Consider the following 19,394-nt stretch of genomic DNA (forward strand, 5'->3'; position numbering starts at 1 on the left):
CCCTATGCCCTAACTGGTTTGGCTCAGTGGATAGAGCGTCAGCCTGCGGACTGAAGGGTCCCAGGTTCGATTCCGGTCAAGGGCATGTTCCTTGGTTGCGGGCACAACCCCAGTAGGGGGTGTGCAGGAGGCAGCTGATCGATGTTTCTCTCTCATCGATGTTTCTAGCTCTCTATCCCTCTCCCTTCCTCTCTGTAAAAAAAAAAAAATCAATAAAATATATTAAAAAAAAAAGAAAGAAAAGAAAGAACACCCTAAAGACTCCACCAAAAACTACTAGATTTAATAAAGGAATTTGGCAATGTATCAGGATACAAAATTAACACTCAAAAATCTATGGCATTTTTATTCACCAACTAGAGGCCCAGTGCACGAAATTCATGCATGGGTAGGGTCCCTAGGCTTGGCTGGTGATAAGGGCCGATCGGGGTCTTCCATCTGCCGGCCAGAGCCTTTCTTCCCTGGCTGCCGGCTGCCTGCCGGGGCCTTCCATTGTTCCGCGCCTACTCCTGGTGGTCAGCACATGTAATAGCAAGCAATCGAACTCCCCTGGGGACAATTTGCATATTAACCTTATATATATATATATATATATATATATGATAATGAATTCTCAGAAAGAGAAACTAAATAAAAAATCCCATTTACCATTGCAACAAAAAAAATTAAGCTACTTAGGAATAAACTTAACCAAGGAAGTACCAGTAAAAGACTTGTACTCAGAAAACTACAGGACATTGAAAAAGAGAAAGAGAAGATATAAACAAGTGGAAGAATATACTGTGTTCATGTATTGGTAGAATCATCATCATTGAAAATGTTTATACTACCCAAAGCAATCTATAGGTTCAATGCAATCCCTACTAAAATATCAACAGCATATTTCACAAATCTAGAAAAAATACTCCAAAAATTTATATGGAACCAAAAAGACCCCGAATAGCTGCAGTAATCTTGAGAAAGAACAAAGTTGGAGGGATCACAATACCAGATTTCAAGTTATACTACAAAGCCACCATAATCAAAACAGCCTGGTACTGCCATAAGAACAGGAATATAGATCAATGGAACAGAACAAAGAACCCAAAAATCGACTTAAGCCATTATGCTCAATTAATATTTGACAAAGGAGACAAGAACATACAGTGGAGTCAAGATAGTCATTTCAATAAGTGGTGCTGGGGAAATTGGACACATGAAAAAAAAATGAAACTAGATCACCAACTTACAGCATACACAAAAATAAATTCAAAATGGAAAAAAAGCTTAAGAATAAGTCATGAAACCATAAAAAATCTTAGAAGAAACCATAGGCAGCAAAATTTCAGACATCTCTCATAGCAAAATGTTTACAGATACATCTCCTGAGCAAAGGAAACTAAGGAGAAAATAAGCAAATGGGACTAGATCAAAATAAAAAGCTTCTGCACAGCAAAAGAAACCATGAACAATATAACAAGAGAGCCCACTACATGGAAGAACATATTTGCCAATGATACATCTAATAAAGGGTTAATATCCAAAATATATAAGGAACTCATACTTAACAAAAGGAAGACAAACAATCCAATTAAAAAATGAGCCCAGCCATCATGGCTCAGTAGTTGACCATAGACCTATGAACCAGGAGGTCACGGCTCAATTCCGGTCAGGGCACATGCCCAGTTTCCAGGCTCAATCCCCAGTGTGGGGTATGCAGGAGGCAGCCAACCAATGATTCTCTCTCATCATCGATGTGTCTATCTCTCTCTCTCTCTCCCTCTCACTTCCTATCTAAAAACAATAAAAAAATATTTCTTTAAATGGGCAAAGGACTTAAACAGACACTTCTCCAGACATACAGATGGAGAAGAAACATATGAAAAAGTGTTCTAAATCACTGATCATCAGAAAAATGCAAATCAAAACGACAATGATGTGTCACCTCACACCTGTCAGATTGGCTACCATCAACAAATCAACAAGTGTGGCAAGGATGTGGAGAAAAGGGAGCCCTAATACACTGATGGTGGGAATGCAGACTGGTGCAGCCATTATGGAAAACAGTATGGAGTTTCCTCAAAAAATGTAATATGGAACTGCAATTTGACCCAGTTATCCCACTTCTAGGAATATATACTGAGAGACCTAAAACACCAATCAGAAAGAATGCATGCACCTCTATGTTCATAGCAGTGCAATTTACAATAGCTAAGATCTGGAAACAACCCAAGTGCCCACCAATAGATGAGTGGATAAAAAAAAAAAACTGTAGTACATTTACACCATGGAATACTATGCAGTAGTAAAAAAGGATCTCTTACCCTTTGAGGCAACATGGAGGGACCTAAAGAGTATTATGCTAAACGAAATAAGCCAGTCAGAGAAAGACAAGTATCAAATGATCTCACTCATATGTGGAATCTAATGAAGAAAATAGATCCAGAGACAGAAGCATAGAACAGACTGTGAAATCACAGAGGGAAGGCGTGGGTGGGTGGGAAGAGATCAACCAATGAACTTATATGCATATATGCATAACCCATGGACATAGACAATAGGTTGGTGAAGGCCTGGGGTAGGGGCTATAGAAGGGGTCAATGGAGGGAAAAAGAGGGCATATGTAATATTTTCAACAATAAAGATTTTTTTAAAAAAACTGTTCTATCTAAAAAGATTTTTATGTGGGCCTAGCATGATAGTATCTAATAATGGTGATAGCTGGAGGTGTGAGGGATAATAAGGAACACAATCTTAATTCTGATTCCTTTGACATTATTTCTGGGTCGTAGTGAAGCTAACATCACTCAAAAGAAAAAAAAATTGCCTGGCTAGTGTGGATCACTGGCTGAGCGTTGACCTTTAAACTGTGAGGCCACAATTGGATTCCTGGTCAGGGCACATGCCTGGGTTGCGGGCTCAATCCCCAGTGGAGGCATACAGGAGGCAGCCGGCCAATGATCCTCTCTCATCATTGATGTTTCTATCTTTCTCTCCCTTTCCCTTCCTCTCTAAAATCAATCAAAATATTTAAGAAGATAAGTTATCTGTAAAAATAAAACGCATCAAGAGAATATCACACTTTTCAGAAAAAGTCTGGGGCTTCGAGACTCAAACAAACCCAGTGTCCAAGATGAAATTGATACAGTATCCTTCAAACAAACCATAGACAATAAAAGTAAGATAGGCTATTTCAAAGTGCCTGAGAGGAATGAGTGGAACACATGACCTAGCCCACCAGACAAATGGGCAATTAGGAAAGAAGTGATCAAGATGGCACAAGCAAAAATTTACTGCAGTGTCTCCTTTCTTACCCAACAGATTAATGCTTTACCATTTTTTTTTTTTTGCTTTACCATTTTTAAGAACTGGTAATTCCTTCCCTCTTCTGAATTCCTGGGAACCTCAACCTATTTCAATCTGACTGAAAACAACGTGTGGTAGCTATTTGTAAGATCTGTGTTTTGCCTGCCAAGATCTTTTCTAGGTGATTTTTTTCTGTATCTGTAGTATGTGGATGATAGTATGTATCTACCTCACAGTTATGGTGAGAATTAAATGAATTATTGATTTGTAAAGTGCTTAGAATACCTGTTATACAGTAAGTACCATAAAAGTGGTAACTATTATTATATATGTTAATGCTTCTCCTATGCCATAATTCTGTGATTTAAGAGGCAGATCAACCATTACTAATGCTAACCTAAAAATAAGAGGCCTTTCAAAGTGAGAGGCAACAAGCAATTACAAAGATCACTAGGAATGCTATTCAAGATTCACTGATTCATGCAAAAGCTCAGTGTTTTCATTTAGAGATCGAGTCAATGGGTATTTTTGAGAAACAGAAGGGGAACAATTACATCAATAGAAGGAATTGATGCAGATAAAATAACATAGTGGTGATATTAATTCTAAACAATGTTTTTAATTTTCATTCCAGTAGTCATCAGACCCAAGTCACAAGAACTGCTTTCTTTTATCTTTGCAGTTTTCTGGGACAAAATGTTGTCCTAAGTCTGGTCCAAAGGTTATTTTCCCTGTTTTATTTAACCTTCTGAAGATTTGAGGCATAAGAAGTACAAGGCAGTTCCCGTGGCATGGCAAGTCCAGCTCCATTTAAAAATGGCTCCGTTTATATTACTCTTTACACTAAAAACAGTTAGCATCACACGTTAAGGAACTACAGGAAAAGTATGACCTAGGTCAGTGATGGGCAACCTTTTGAGCATGGTGTGTCAAAGTTCGCCAAAAAACTGAGCATAACTCGGGTAGTGTGTCACTTTGAGGAAAAAACATTATTTCGCAAATGTTTCATCCTCGGCATGTGGCCGCCTCAGCGGCCACGTGTCATCAGAAATGGCTACGTGTATCAGTGCTGACACGCGTGTCATAGGTTCGCCATCACTGACCGAGGTCCTAGGCAAAAAGACTGCTGCATGTTTGACCATAAAACTCAATTCCTAGTCCTTCCTCTCAAAGACTGAGGCCTGGCAGATGATTACAAGATCCTAGACCTACTAATAATTCCACCCAATATCCTATTCCCTAGTCCTGTACAGGCATACTTCAAAGATAATGCCAGTTTGCCCTGACCAGTGTGGCTCAGTGGATAGAGCATCTGCCTGCGGACTGAAGGGTCCCGGGTTCGATTCTGGTCAAGGGCATGTACCTTGGTTGCGGGCACATCCCCAGTGGGGGGTGTGCAGGAGGCAGCTGATTGATGTCTCTCATCAATGTTTCTCCTTTCCTCTCTGTAAAAAATCAATAAAATATATTTAAAAAAATAAATTAAATAAAATAAAAAGATAATGCCAGTTCAATTCTGGACCAACACAATAAAGTAAATATCACAATAAAACGAGTCACAAATTTTTTGGTTTCCCAATAAATATAAAAGTATGTTTAGCCCTGGCTGATGTGGCTCACATGGTTGAGCATAGGCTATGCACCGAAAGGTCGCTGGTTCAATTCCCGGTCAGGGCACAAGCCCAGGTTGCAGGTTTGGTCCCAGGTCAAGGTGCGTGCAGGAGGCAACCAATTGATGTATATCTTTCACACTGATGTTTCTCTCTGTCTCTCCCTCTCCGTCTACTCTCTCTAAAAATCAATGGAAAATATCCTTAGGTGAGGATTAACAACAACAACAAAAAAAAACACTTTAATGCACCCAGCCAGCATGACTCAATGGTTGAGCATTGACCTATGAACCAGGAAGTCATGGTTTGATTCCCAGACAGGGCATATGCCTGGGTTGCAGGCTAGATATGCAGGAGGCAGCTGATTGGTGAGGTGATCCTTTCTCATCATTGATGATTCTATCTCCCTCTCTCTCCCTCTGAAATCAATAACAATATATATAAAAAATATTTTAGCCTTTCTGCCTCCCTTCAGCGCACCTCTCCCTGGCCGCCCACCCAGAGGAGCCGTCAGACTATGTCTAATATGGAGAAATACCTGTTCAACCTGAAGTTCGAGGCCAAAGAACTGAGCAGAAGTGCCAAAAAATGCAACAAGGAGGAAAAGGCCAAAATTAAAAAGGCCATTCAGAAGGGCAACATGGAAGTTGTGAAGATACATGCCAAAAATGCCATTCGCCAGAAGAATCAGGCAGTGAATTTCTTGAGAATGAGTGCGCAGGTCGATGCGATGGCTGCCAGAGTCCAGACGGTGGTGACAATGGGCAAACTGACCAAGCCAAAGGCCAGGATGGTTAAGTCGATGGATGCGACATTGAAAACCATAAATCTAAAGAAGATCTCTGCCTTGATGGACAAATTCGAGCACCAATTTCAGATGCTGGACTTCCAGACGCAGCAAATGGACACGATGAGCAGTACAACAACGCTGACCACTCCACAGAACCAAGTGGATATGCTGCTCCAGGAAATGGCAGATGAGACCGGCCTGGACCTCAACATGGAGCTGCTGCAGGGGCAGACCAACTCCGTGGGCACGAGCATGGTCTTGGCGGGGGAGGATGAATTATCCCAGAGACCAGCCCGCCTGCAAGATCAAGTGTAACGACAGAATGCACTCTTGAGGTTTCCTGTCTGTGGCCACCTTCTGAAATGCTCTTTGTATATTAGAGAGATATTGCACACTACAACCTTTGAATCTGCCAGAATGCTGAAATACTCTTAAGATGCTTCTACCTTTGGGTTTACAGTGCTCTCGGGTACATTAAGAAATTCCAGGCTGCCCTAGCAGGTTTGGCTCAGTGGATAGAGCATAGGCCTGCAGACTGAAGGGGCCAGGGTTCGATGCAGGTCAAGGGCACGTACCTCGGTTGCAGGCTTCTCCCAGCCCAGGCCCTGGTCGGGGCACATGTAGGAGGCAACCAATCCATGTGTTTCTCTGTCTTTCCCTCTCTCTTCCACTCTCTCTAAAAATTAATGGAAAAATATCCTTGAGTGAGGATTAAAAAATAATAATAAATTCTTTTAAAAAAAAAAGAAAAAAGAAAAGAAATTCCAGGCTTCTCCTGCCTCCCCGGGGAGACCTCCTATGCCTACCTGTGCTCCAGGGGCTTCTCAGGGCTTCATTGCAAGAAGGGGCTGATAGAGAAGTCAACAGGGGACCTGGACGCACTGGCCTTTGATGGACGGACCTACATCGAGTGCCTCAATGCTGTGACGGAGAGCGAGAAGGCACTGCAGAATGACCACTTCGAGCTGAGCCTGCGACTGAGGCCACGCAGGGGCTGGTGCTGTGGAGCGGCAAGGCCATGGAGCGGGCCAACTACCTCGCACTGGCCATTGTGGACGGCTGCCTGCAGCTGACCCATGACCTGGGCTCCCAGCCCGTGGTGCTGCGCTCCACCACACCTATCAACACCAACTGCTGGCTGCAGGTCAGGGCGCACAGGGAACAGAGGGAAGGCTCTCTGCAGGTGGGCAACAAGGCCCCTGTGACGGTTCCTCCCCACTGGGCGCCACGCAGCTGGACATGGACAGAGCCCAGTGGCTGGGAGGCCTGGAGAGACCGCCACTGGGCCCAGCCCTGCCCAAGGTCTATGGCACAGGCTTCGTGGACTGCCTGCAGGGACGCGGTGGTCCACAGCGGCTGCTGCACCTGCTGGAAGACATAGTCACCAAGCCCAAGCTCTGGTCCTGTCCCGCCCCATGAGCCACACCGCAGCCCCCTGCCCACCTTGCTGTAATCTATAATAAAAGTGTAATATGCTAATTAGACTGGACATCCTTCTGGATGTCCTTCCGGACGACCTTCCAGATGAAGCCGAGGCAGGAGGCAGCCACCGCGATGATGGGGGCCAAGGCAACCGCAGCTGCAGCAGGGGCCAAGCCCCTTGCATGAATTTCGTACATCGGGCCTCTACTTATTTTATATTTTTGTAAACTTGTTGCTTTCTTGGGAAAAAAAACACACAAAAGAAATTCTAGGCTTTCTCCACCCTTAACTGGATTTTAAAGTTCTTGTAATAAGGTGTATTTTTATGGCTGCCTTTTAACAGGACTAGTTAATTTTTGTGTATATGAATCTTCATCAAAAATTTTATCAAATCTCTAGCTCCTGTGTATTGTTTTCTGCCTGAATTATCAAAATTGAAGCTTTTTTTTTAATTTAGTGTAATTGATAATATATAAAATTGACATGTGGTACATAAAGAGAGGAGAATGATTATTTTGATTACAGGGTTATCAACACCTCATTCAACTTATTTAAGGGACAAAAACATTTCTGTGTATCCTTTGTGCTTTGTTATTAAAATGAGACTACAGTTGACTATTAATCTGTTTTCATAACTTACATTAAAATTACCTTAAGACATTCTTGCATAAAAAAATACTTTACCGCTAAAAAAATACTAATCATATCTGAGCCTTCAGCAGTCATAATCTTTTTGCTGGTGGAGGGCCTTGCCTCGATGCTGATGGCTGCTGGCTGATCAGGATGTTGGTTGCTGAAGGCTGGATGGTTGTGGCAATTTCTTAAAATAAAACAGTGAAGTTTGCCACACTGATTGACTCTTCCTTTCATGAACAATTTCTCCACAGCATGTGATGTTGTTTTAACAGCATTTTACCCACAGTGTAACTTCTTTCAAAGTTGGAGTCAATCCTCTCAAACCCTGCCCTGCTTTATCAATTAAGTTTATGTACTATTCTAAATCATTTGCTGTCATTTCAATAATCTTCCCACATCTTCACCAGGGGGAGATTCCATCTCAAGAAACAACTTTCTTTGTTCACTGGAATGGCAGTTAGAATTTTTTTTAAAGAACTATTCCTGCCCTAGCTGGTTTGGCTCAGTGGATAGAGCATCAGCTTGCGGACTGAAGGATCTAAGGTTCGATTCTGGTCAAGGGCATATGCCTGGGTTGCAAGCTTGATCCCCACTGGGGGGCGTGCAGGAGGCAGCCAATCAATAATTCTCTCTCATCGATGATGTTTCTAACTCTCTCTCCTTCTCCCTTCCTCTCTTAAGTCGATAAAAATATATTTTAAAAATAAAAGTATTTTAAAAACAAACTATTCCTTTGTGCCCTAGCTGGTTTGGCTCAGTGGATACAGCATCAGCCTGTGGACTGAAGGGCCCTGGGTTCGATTCCAGTCTAGAGCACATGCCTGGATTGTGGGCTCAACTCCCAGTAAGGGGGCATGCAGGGGCAGCCAATCATTGTTTCCCTCTAATTATTGATGTTTCTATCTCTCTCTCCCTCTCTGAAATCAATTTTATGAATATATATATGTATATATATATATATAGAGAGAGAGAGAGAGAGAGAGAGACTAGAAGCCCGATGCACAAAATTCATGCACTGGAGGGGGGGTGTCCCTCAGCCCAGCCTGCACCCTCTCCAATCTGGGACCCTCAGGGGATGTTCAACTGCCAGTTAGGCCCGATCCCTATGGATCGGCAGTTGGACATCCCTCTCACAATCCGGGACTTCTGGGTCCCAATCACTCACCTGCCTGCCTGCCTGATTGCCCCTAACCGCTTCTGCCTGCCAGCCTGATCACCCCCTAACCACTCCCCTGTCAGCCTGATCAATGCCTAACTGCTCCCCTGCCAGCCCAATTGCCCCTAACTGCCCTCCCCTGCCAGCCCGGTCACCCCTAACTGCCCTTCCCTGCTGGCCATCTTGTGGCAACCATCTTTGTCCACATGGGGACGGCCATCTTGTGTGAGGGCGTGAGGGTCAATTTGCATATTACCTTTGTTATATAGGATAGAGATATCTATCTATATATCTATATCTATATATCTATATATAGATATAGATACACACTAGTGGCCCAGTGCACAAAATTGGTGCACGGGTAGGGTCCCTAGGCCTGGCCAGCGATCAGGGCCAATCGGGGCCTTCTGGCTGCCAGCTGGGGCCTCCCTTCCCTGGCTGCCAACCAGGGCCTTCTTTCATTCTGTGCCGCCCCCTGGTGGTCAGCGCACATCATAGTGAGCGATCAGTCTCCCAGTCAAACTCCCATGGGGACAATTTGCATATTAGGCTTTATATATACTAGAGGCCCGGTGCACAAAATTCGTGCATGGGGGCGGGGGGGATTCCCTCAGCCCAGCCTGCTCCCTCTCCAATCCGGGACCCCTCAGGTGATATATGACTGCCTTTCCCAATCCAAGACCTCTGGCTCCTAACTGCTCGCCTGCCTGATCGCCCATAACCCCTCTGTCTGCCTGCCTGATCACCCCTAACCACCTCTGCCTGCCTGCCTGCCTGATCGCCCCTAACTGCTCCCCAACCGGCCTGATCGCCCCTAACCGCCTCTTCCTCACTACGTACTCAGGACCCAGGATTCCCTCCTCCAGCAGGTCACAGGCACTGGGGACCCGGGCTTCCCTCCCTCTGACCGGCCGCAGGCACCCAGGATCCAGGCCGGCTGCAGCCACAGGGGACCATGGGCGGGTGGCTTCGCCTGGGCCACACCCACAGGCACGGGCACCCGGGACCGCAGGGCAGGTGACTTGTCCCTCTCCCAGGCCACAGGCACAGACGCAGCTGCTGGCACCCGGAACTATGGAGCCGGCAGCTTCTCCCTCTCCTGGGCCGCAGGCGCAGCCACTGGCGCCTGGGACTGCGGGGACCATGGAGCATGCGGATTGTCCTTCTCCTGGGCCGCAGCCTGGCTGGTCCCCATTCCTCTCTCACGAGCTCATTAGTGCCTGGCTGGTCCCCGTTCCTCTCTCCCCAGTGTTGAGTGTCTAAGCCATTTCAGCGTGAGGGCATGACAACCATTTGCATATTAGCTCTTTATTATATAGGATTCTTTATTATATAGGATTTTTTTTTTTAAGAACTATTCCTTTCCACTTACAACTTGGCTAACTGTTAGCCCAAGAAACCTCACTTCTGGCCTATCTCAGCTTTTGACATGCCTTCCTCACTAAGCTTAATTATCTCTAGCTTTTCATTTAAAGTGAAATGTGCTGCTCTCCCTTTCACTTGAATACTTAGAGGTCACTGTACTAGTATAGTTATTAACTGGCCTAATTTTAATTTTGTTACGTCTCAAGGAATAGGGAAGCCCAAGGAGAGGGAGAGAGCAGTCAGAACAAACACAATACTTATTAATTTTGCTGCCTTAATATGGGGAATTCATGGCACCCCAAAACAATTACAGTAGAAACATCAAAGACCATTAATCACAAATCACCATAACAAATATAATAAAAATATTTGAAATATTACAAGAATTACCAAAATGTGAGACACACAAAGTGAGCAAATATTGTTCGAACACGGCACCTGTAGACTTTCTCAATGCAGAATTGCACAAACCTTCAATTTGTAACAAAAACAGAATATCTGTTAAGTGCAATAAGACAAAATGCAATAAAACAAGGCATGTCTGTACTCTAATCTACCTCACTGAAGAGCAGCCTTTCCAAAGGTGGGTGGAGATAATAATTCTATTATTCAAACATTTTAATTAAAGAAAGTCCCAAAAATAAAGGTAGTACATATGCCTTTGAAGAAATAAATACACTCTCCTTAGTTTCAGGCTACTTGATTCTGATTCAAAAGCATCTTCTTTAAATATCCTGAACAAGGTTATAAAGTGCATTCCAAAAAGGATAGAGTATTCCATTACCACGGGTCATTTTCTCCCTCTGCGGCCTCCCAGAAGGCCCGTGGTCAAAAGGGCTAGGGCAAAAGGCAGAGCACAAGCCACCCCTTATAGTGTTACTCCCCACCCTTAAGCCCTTACAAGGAGGAAATTCTTTGCACAGAAACACTCAAGAATCTGTCTTATCTATCCAAGTTTACATAGCTTACTGATGAGAATTGGACTTGTACTTACTTCTCATTGCCTGTGGATTACCTCTGCTATCATCTCCTCAACTCTCAACAATAGCTCTCCTTTATTTTTATTTTCTTTTTTTTTTTTCAACTTCCAGCATCATTTATTTTTCCTAGAATTTGGATACAATTAACTGCAATTTAATTCAATACTATTTAAGCCTCACTTTAGGTTCTTAAACTACCTCAACATTTGTAAATGTGAATTGACATTCCAATAAAACCGGGAAAGTAAAATTTGATATACCAACAAATTTACTCAATATTGATGTAACTACAAAATTTTTCCTTTATTTTTCTTTATTGATTTTTAGAGAGAGAGGAAGGGAGAGGGATAGAGAAATAGAAACACCGATGAGAGAGAAACATCATCCATCAGCTACCTGCTGCACACCCCCTACTGGGACTCGAGCCCATAATCTGGGAATGTGCCCCAACTGAGAATCGAACCCGGTGACCTCTTGGTTCCTGGGTCAACACTCAACCTCTAAGCCACACTGGCCGGCCAGGCAACAGCTCTCCTTTTAGCTCCTTCTCTCGGTGGACTCCACCAAAGAAACTGCTCTTGCCTACACATTCCACTTCTTCAATTCCATGTAAAATCTGCACTCCTTTCATTTCCACTTCCCTGAAACACTCAGGCATGAAATCAGATTTCACTACACACCTATCAGAATTGCTGAAATAAAAAATAATGACACCAAATTCTGATCAAGGATGCAGAGACTGATCACATACACTGTTGGTGGGAATGTAAAATGGTGTGGTTGCTTTGGAAAACAGTATGGGAATTCCTCAAAGGTTAAGCATATGACCTAGCAATTCCATTTCCAGGTATTTACCCAACAGAAATGACAACATGTGTCCATACAAAGACTTGTGTACGAATGAATGTTCAATGTTCACAACAGCTTTATTTGAAGTAGCCCAAAACTGGAAATAACCCAGATATCCTTTAATGGGCTAAACAAATGGTAGAACATCCATACCATAGAATACTCTTCAGTAATACAAGGACTGATCTATTTTTTTTAAATATATTTTATTGATTTTTTACAGAGAGGAAGGAAGAGGGATAGTTAGAAACATCGATGAGAGAGAAACATTGATCAGATCCCTCCTGCACACCTCCCACTGGAGATGTGCCAGCAACCAAGGTACATGCCCTTGACCGGAATCAAACCTGGGACCCTTCAGTCCACAGGCTGACGCTCTATCCACTGAGCCAAACTGGTTAGGGCAAGGACTGAACTATTGATAGATGCAACAACTTGGAGAAATCTCGAGGGCATTATTGTAAATAAAAAAAGCCAGCCCATCAGCAGATGAGTGGATTATAAAACTGTGGTACATCTACACAATGGAATACTACGCTGCAGTAAAAAGGAAGGAACTCCTACCATTTGCAGCAGCATGGATGGACCTGGAGAGCATTATGCTAAGTGAAATAAGTATATCAATAAGTATATCAGAGTAAGATAAATATCACATGATCTCACTCATTTATGGAATATAATTAAAAACAAACTGATGAACAAAAACAGATCCAGAGACAGAGAAGCTTCGATCAGATCGTCAAACCTCAGAGGGAAGGTAGGGGAGGGTGGGGGTAAGGGGAAAAGATCAACCAAAGGACTTGCATGCATGCTTATTAATCTTAACCAAAGGATACAGACACCAGGGGGTGAGGGCATGAGTGGGGTGTGGCGGGGGGGGGGAGGGGTGGATAAGGACACATATGTAATACCTTAATCAATACAGAACATTTTTTCAAAAAGCCAATGCCAGCCCTAGCTGGTTATGCTCAGTGCACAGAGTGTCGGCCTGCAGACTAAAGGGTCCCGGGTTCGATTCCGGTCAAGGGCACATGCCCGTGTTGCGTGTTTGATCCCCAGTGGGGGGCGTGCAGGAGGCAGCCGATCAATGATTCTCATCATTGATGTTTCTATCTTTCTCTCCCATCCTCTCTGAAATCAATAAAAATATATTTTTTAAAAAGCCAATGCCAAAAGGTAACATACTATGTGATTCTACTTATGTAACATTTTTGAACTGACAAAATTTTAGAAAGAGAGGACAGATTAGTGGTTACCAGAGGTTAGAAATGAGGGAGAGGGGCCATGACTCTAAGGGGGTATAGCATGAGGGAGATCTTAGTGGTAATCAAACAAAACTAGCTTTGTATCTTAACTGTGGTGGGAGTTACACAAATCTACACACGTGATAAAATAGCATAGAACTATATGTTTTATTCTAAAGTCAACTTTCTACTTTTGATATTGTACTATAATTATGTTAAGATGTATCCAATAGGGAAAATTGGGTGAACACAGGACCTCTCTACTATCTTTGCAACCTCCTGAGAATCTGTAATTATTTCAAAATAAAATGTTAAAAATATTGAGTTAGTAGGAATATCAAGTCTCTATCAATCATCTGAAATCTCAGGAGTCCAAGCCCAGTTCCAATAAAACCTCTCAAAGGAACCATGTCCACCCTTGATTCACTGCCCCTGACTGAAAAATTGGGATATCATGGCTGTCTTAGAGGTTTTTTATCTGCTCTCAGTTTTTCCTCCCTGCTTCTTTTTCCACTACATCAAGGCTTGCTTAACAAGTTACAACAGGTTAAAGAGAATCAGTGAAGTTTAAAAAAAGGCGGGGGGCGGGGGGGCGGCAGACAAGCAAAAGGGAAGTGTTTCAGTCAGCAACGGAGTATGACTGGCATCCTATGAGAGGAAGAAAATGACATTGCAAAAATATGCAGGAAGCTTATACAAAGGTAAAGTCAATTGGTGTCCTAAAAAACTGAAGTGGAATCTGGTAATTATTCAGTTTTCTGGCTATCTAAAGTTCCCTCGACAAAAAAATTTCCCTTGGTGATCAAAGCAGGGGCCAGAAGTCTCAACAAATATCAGAGTTCTTTTCTGTGGGACAAAGAGAGGAGGTTAAGTGAAGCAGCCATTACTCAGGAGGCCCATTTCCAAAACACTGCCAGCAAAGACCACATAAGGACATTGAAACAAAAAGAAATTTGACAAAGCATGGCTGCCTAGGCAATTCCAAAGAGTAGGGCTACAGTGTGACTCTCTGTTCAAAAAAGATGTGTTAATAATCAGGGAACAAAGTAATTTACTTCCTCTCCTCAGGCCACATAAGTAGAATTTATCCAGATTACAGTAGGGGGGAATTATAGATTGCAACTGTCAGCAAACAAAAAGTCTACTTTAATCTGTCTTTGTTCATTATGTCCCAGTATTCAGAGGATCTGCTCAGTAGCTAAAAAGACTCAATTCTAGTTCTGGCTCTGCCACCAACTTGCTAGTTCGGTGACCCAGGACGGGTCATTTTCCATCAGCAAAACAAGACTAGCCAATCGTTTCAAGACTCAGGGTCAATCTGAATGAAACTTTGAGCCCTTGGGCACAAAGGTATTTCATGTTAGATCCAGAGTGAGAAAAGATAAGCACCTTCTCTAGTCCCACTCCCAGCCATCCCAGTTAATTCCTCAAGCCAATTTCCCAGGGGAGAGAGGAGATAAAGCCCAAAATGGAAATTGCAGAAAAGGGACCTGTAAGATGCCCCATTTCTTGTCTTTCAGCTGGTACATGCATCTGGAAAGGTCAGGCTCGAGCATAGACGAGATCGGAGGAAATAATTAAACCTCAGATCTAGTTGCCAATGTCCACCTGTCCTGTTTTTCAGAGGATCTATCCCCTTTCCTTAACATCATCTAAGGGGTAGAAAGAGCCCTTGTCTAATACCAAGGTGACTGTAAGTAATTCCTACTTTGTCCAGATTGAAAAGGCCAAGGTTATTTGGGAAAATGTGGATACCGGGTGTTTTTCATGGCCATAAGCTATTGAGTTCTTCTATTTCCATAGCAAGGCACAAAGGCCACTTGCAAACTAACAGTAAGCCATAGTGAAATTAGAGGGAAGGGAGAGCTACATGAATTTTGGGGTACCCATAAAGTTCTCTAATTCATAGTGCCTTCATATGTTTAAGCTTAGGGTAAAGGAAGAGTCCCCTACTATCCTACGTGTCTGCTAATATCCAAAAGATGCCCTCACTTGAACCAACTCAAATTGGGAAAGGGCCTGAAGCACACCATTCACATGCCTGCCATCAATCATTTCCCAAAAAGGACAAGCCTGCAAAACGCCATCAAAGCAAGTCCTTATGGCCCCCCCAAAAGCACCACCCTTGCATCCTTTCAAGATATGTAACAGATGCCTGGCGGGTGTGGGTCAGTGGTTGAGCATTGACCTATGAACTAGGAGGTCACGGTTGGATTCCCATTCAGGGCACATGCCCTTGTTGCAAGCTCGATCCCCAGTAGGGGGCGTGCAGGAGGCAGCCGATCAATGATTCTCTCTCAACAATGATGTTTCTCTCTCCCTCCCTCTCCTTTCCTCTCTGAAATCAATAAAAAATATAATTTAAAAAAAGATATGTAACAGTCAAATGTATCAGTTATATACCTAACTGTCCTGATGCACTTTGCCCCTGGCACGCACAAATGTACCACACGTTACAAAAAGAATGTACAAGCTCCATACACCATTCTAGTAACTGGGGCAAATAAGTGAGAAGCCATATTGGTAAGTGACCAGGGATCCACATGTGCAGAGTAAGAGACCCCCAAGTATATGGGGAGCCCTCCCCATTTCTAATATCCTGCTTCTCTAGCCACCTGTGAGGGTGAGGTTGGAGAACAGCAAGAAAGAGTAGCCACACCCTGCTCTACCATTACCCAGCATGTGTCACAATCCTGATGCAAACCCCAATGCCCCGAGTCCAAAGACCAGGTTGGGCGGCAGAGGCCTGTTACATAAGCTCTGCAGGGCTGCCATCGGTGAGCCCCACCCGACTTCACCCTCCTACCCCCGATGCTTTAGGGGGTTCTACTCCTGACCATCTATATCAACAACCTCTGGGAAAGATTTCTTTTTTTTGCAAGGACCTTTGAAATGTAGGCCCTTTCTCTTCGCCTGGGATGGTCTAGGGCGGGGAAGGGAAAGTAACCAAATGACCTTTCAAGGTCCCTGCCTTGGGGCCTAGAGATTTGCAGGATATGCCTTAAGCCCCACCTCGCCAACTGGGAACTGGAGAAGACGGAACTGCATGGCAGGCATGGGAATGAGGGCAAAATGGTTCTCGGCAATCTGAGCTGTTCCTCGGTAGATCCACCCCAAAAGGGCACCTACAGCTCGTTTACTGGGCTGGGAGAAACGAAGTTAGAAACCGTCACACTCGGAAAAGCCTCAGCCACAATGGTCGGCAGCATCGCCTAGTATGGCTAGAGCCCATAGGGCAGAGCCCAGGACCAAAAGCGACTTTGGGCCGGCGGGAAAGCAAGTCGGCGCGGGCCAGAGAGGCTGCGGCAGAGCCCCGAGGAAGCGCGGGCAGATGTGCAGAATTACCTCATGACGACCCGCTTGCCCTTCACGTCCAGCTTGTCCAGAGTCAGCTTGTTAGAAAGAGACATCTTGGCAATACAGCAGCACAGAGAGCCCGCAGACCAGCCAGCGACGGAGACTGCAGCAAATGTCCAACTCAGACCGCGTGCAGACCTCTAAGTAGCGCGCGGGCCCCGCCCCCGCCCCCCCCGCCCCGCTCCCAGCCCCGCCCCTGCCCGGCCGCCGGCCCGCCCCGCGTCGCTAACAGCAGCCACTATTGGACGCAGCCAAAGGCACCGGCGCGCTTCAGTTGCTCCGAATCGCTGTCAGTCTGTGAGGGCGCTGATGGGACGTGCGGCTCACACTTGTCACGTACGACACGCAGCGACCCGCTGGGAACTTTCCTAAGGGCGGGAGCGGGAGCGGGAGGCGGCGCCCGCTGGTGGAGGGGAAGGAGGCGTGTGGCCTCGCAAAGCAATGTGAACAGAGGCCCAAGGTCGCCGCTAGACTCTCCGCCGCCTCACCCAGAGCAGCTGCAACGCCACCCAAACCCATGACATTCTGGGGGAAAGCACCACCCCCAGCCCCCACCCCTTAGAGTTCCCGGAAGCTCTACCAAGTTCATGCAAATGAAATTCCACATAAGGCTGCTGACTGGTTTTAATAATCGAGACTTCTTAGAAGTCCAGGTCCCTCCTCCTCCCTACCATTTTTTATAAGAAAAAGTGCAGCCCAGATGTTGTGCCTCAGGGGTTGCCGTGATTTGATTCCGGGTCAGGCCACTTGCCTGGGTTTTGGGCTCGATCCCCAGTAGGGGGCGTGCAGGAGGCAGCCGATCAATGATTCTCTCTCAACATTGATATTTCTCTATCTCTCCCTCTCCCTTCCTCTCTGAAATCAATAAGAATATATTTTTTAAAAGAAAAAGTGCAATGTAACTGTTCTGGTTACAACACAAGGCTAATGGCAAGCACATAGCATATGTCATGCATTAATGCGCACAAAACTCTGAAGTAGGTACGGCCATCCTCATTTTACAAATCAAGTAACTGATGCACAAAGAAGTTTACTGGCTTGCTTAGGGTCTCAGATCTTGTAAGTGGTGGATTCAAACCTAGACAGTCAACATGTAGAGTCCATACACCTACCTATACTATAATACAGTCACCATTGCTAGGAACTAGGTAGGTGAGTGTCCAACATACTTACACAGTTAGCTGGAATGAAGTCAAAAATACAAAAATTTCCCACATATAGTGCTCAAAGTCCAGGTAAGATGTAGGCAATATTACTTCATAGAGCACTGGTATTGAGACAAGTGTGTCTGTCTGATAATGAGACTCAAGTTTAAAGTTACTAGTATATGATAAACATTTGTTTCTTTCGATCCTGTCATTGGGAAACCTCCACAGAGTTACTTCCAAATGAATTTACATTTGAGGCCTCCCCATGATCAGTTCTGCATACATATGGCACTTATTTCATTCCACCTAGGATATTGTGGTGGTGGGAAACAATTCCTTTTGGGTAAGATAGACTAGCAACTAAAGGCGTCAGCAGGGAAAGCAAAACAAGCATACAATCTGACAATCTGAACTTAACAATACTTCCCAATTATTGAACACTTACTGTGTGCCACACTCTGCTAAGGGCAGAATATACATGACTCACTCCTCACAATGAGAACATTGAAGCCCATAAAGATCTGGAATATTATCCCCTTTAGATTTGAAACCACATCACAGATGCAAAGATCTTGATGGATGGGAAAGAGTTTGAAACAACACAAAAAGTCCAATGTTGCTGGGAAATAGAGTGGGAGGAAGAGAGGTCTAAAATTATACTGAAAAGCAACATAAGCAGGGACCAGATCCTTTGAACATAATAAGCATGATGAAGAGGTGATTTTTTATCCTAAGAGCAATGAGAAGCCATTTGTTGTAGTCCCTGTTGCCTACCCGACAACCATTCTCCACTCACCACCTTCCTTACTAACAGAAATTTGATTTGATCATTGGGTCAGTGACAAATACTCAGAGGAGATAGGCTTATTTCACAACCACAAGGGAAGAATCATAATTTACCTAAATTAAGCATCGTTATCCTATTTCCCTTTGTCATGAATTGGTCTGGGAATGGGTATTGACTCATTTTGACCAATGATATATAAAGAGAAGTCCACTGACCCTTTCTGGGAAGGAATTTACTCTCTCATAAAAGATAAAGCAACTAGAAGACCAAGGTCTTTTTATTTTTTTTATTTTTGCCCCTACTCCAGATCTTCCTAGGGATACTGTCCTATGAGAACATTATGTTTGTGATTTATGGTAGTTTTAAAATATGTCCACAAATTGTTTGGTACTCATGCTTTTAAAAGGTGGAGGCTAATTCCCTCCCCCTTGAGTGTGGGCTGTACTTACTGACTCACTTTTGATGAATAAAATGTAGTAAAAATGACTGTGTATGACTTACAAGACTAGATCATAAAAGACATTGTGGATTCTTCCTTGCTCTTTCTCCTGGATCATTCACTGTGTGGAAGTCAGCTGCTATGTCATGAGGACACTCAAACAGCCTGATGCAGAGGCCCAGGTGGTGAAGAACGGAGGCCTTCTGTCAACAGCCAGCAAAGGAAGAATCGAGGCCTCTTGCCAGTAGCCATGTAAATGAGCCATCTTGGAAATGGATCTTCCAGGCCCACTCAAACCTTCAGATGCTTGCAGCCCTGGCTAACAT

The 19,394-nt window shown here is 44.2% G+C and overlaps 2 protein-coding genes across 3 annotated transcripts in view; one reads left to right on the plus strand and one right to left on the minus strand.

The window, feature by feature from the left end:
- PGK1 (phosphoglycerate kinase 1) overlaps nucleotides 1–16,827 on the minus strand; it is a 38,045-nt gene extending 21,218 nt beyond the window's left edge. The window contains exon 1 of one of the 2 annotated variants that reach the window (XM_054721083.1): nucleotides 16,683–16,827. In XM_054721083.1, coding sequence (XP_054577058.1) covers nucleotides 16,683–16,747 — 65 coding nt within the window. In that variant the 5' untranslated portion in view covers nucleotides 16,748–16,827. Of the gene's footprint in view, nucleotides 1–11,258; nucleotides 11,926–16,682 lie in introns of those variants that run through there. The other variant, XM_054721089.1, reaches the window with a different exon arrangement.
- LOC103302143 (charged multivesicular body protein 1b-like) lies at nucleotides 5,413–6,000 on the plus strand. The gene has a single exon (XM_008159174.3). The coding sequence runs from the start codon at nucleotides 5,413–5,415 to the stop codon at nucleotides 5,998–6,000; it is 588 nt and encodes a 195-aa protein (XP_008157396.2).
- Nucleotides 16,828–19,394: the final 2,567 nt, after the last annotated feature.

This window comes from Eptesicus fuscus, chromosome 1 (assembly GCF_027574615.1).
Source record: "Eptesicus fuscus isolate TK198812 chromosome 1, DD_ASM_mEF_20220401, whole genome shotgun sequence".
NCBI classification, from domain to species: Eukaryota; Metazoa; Chordata; class Mammalia; order Chiroptera; family Vespertilionidae; genus Eptesicus; species Eptesicus fuscus.

What these genes read in the sequence shown, in the direction of transcription:
- LOC103302143 (XM_008159174.3), top strand. Translation starts at nt 5,413, where the DNA reads ATGTCTAATATGGAGAAATACCTGTTCAACCTGAAGTTCGAGGCCAAA.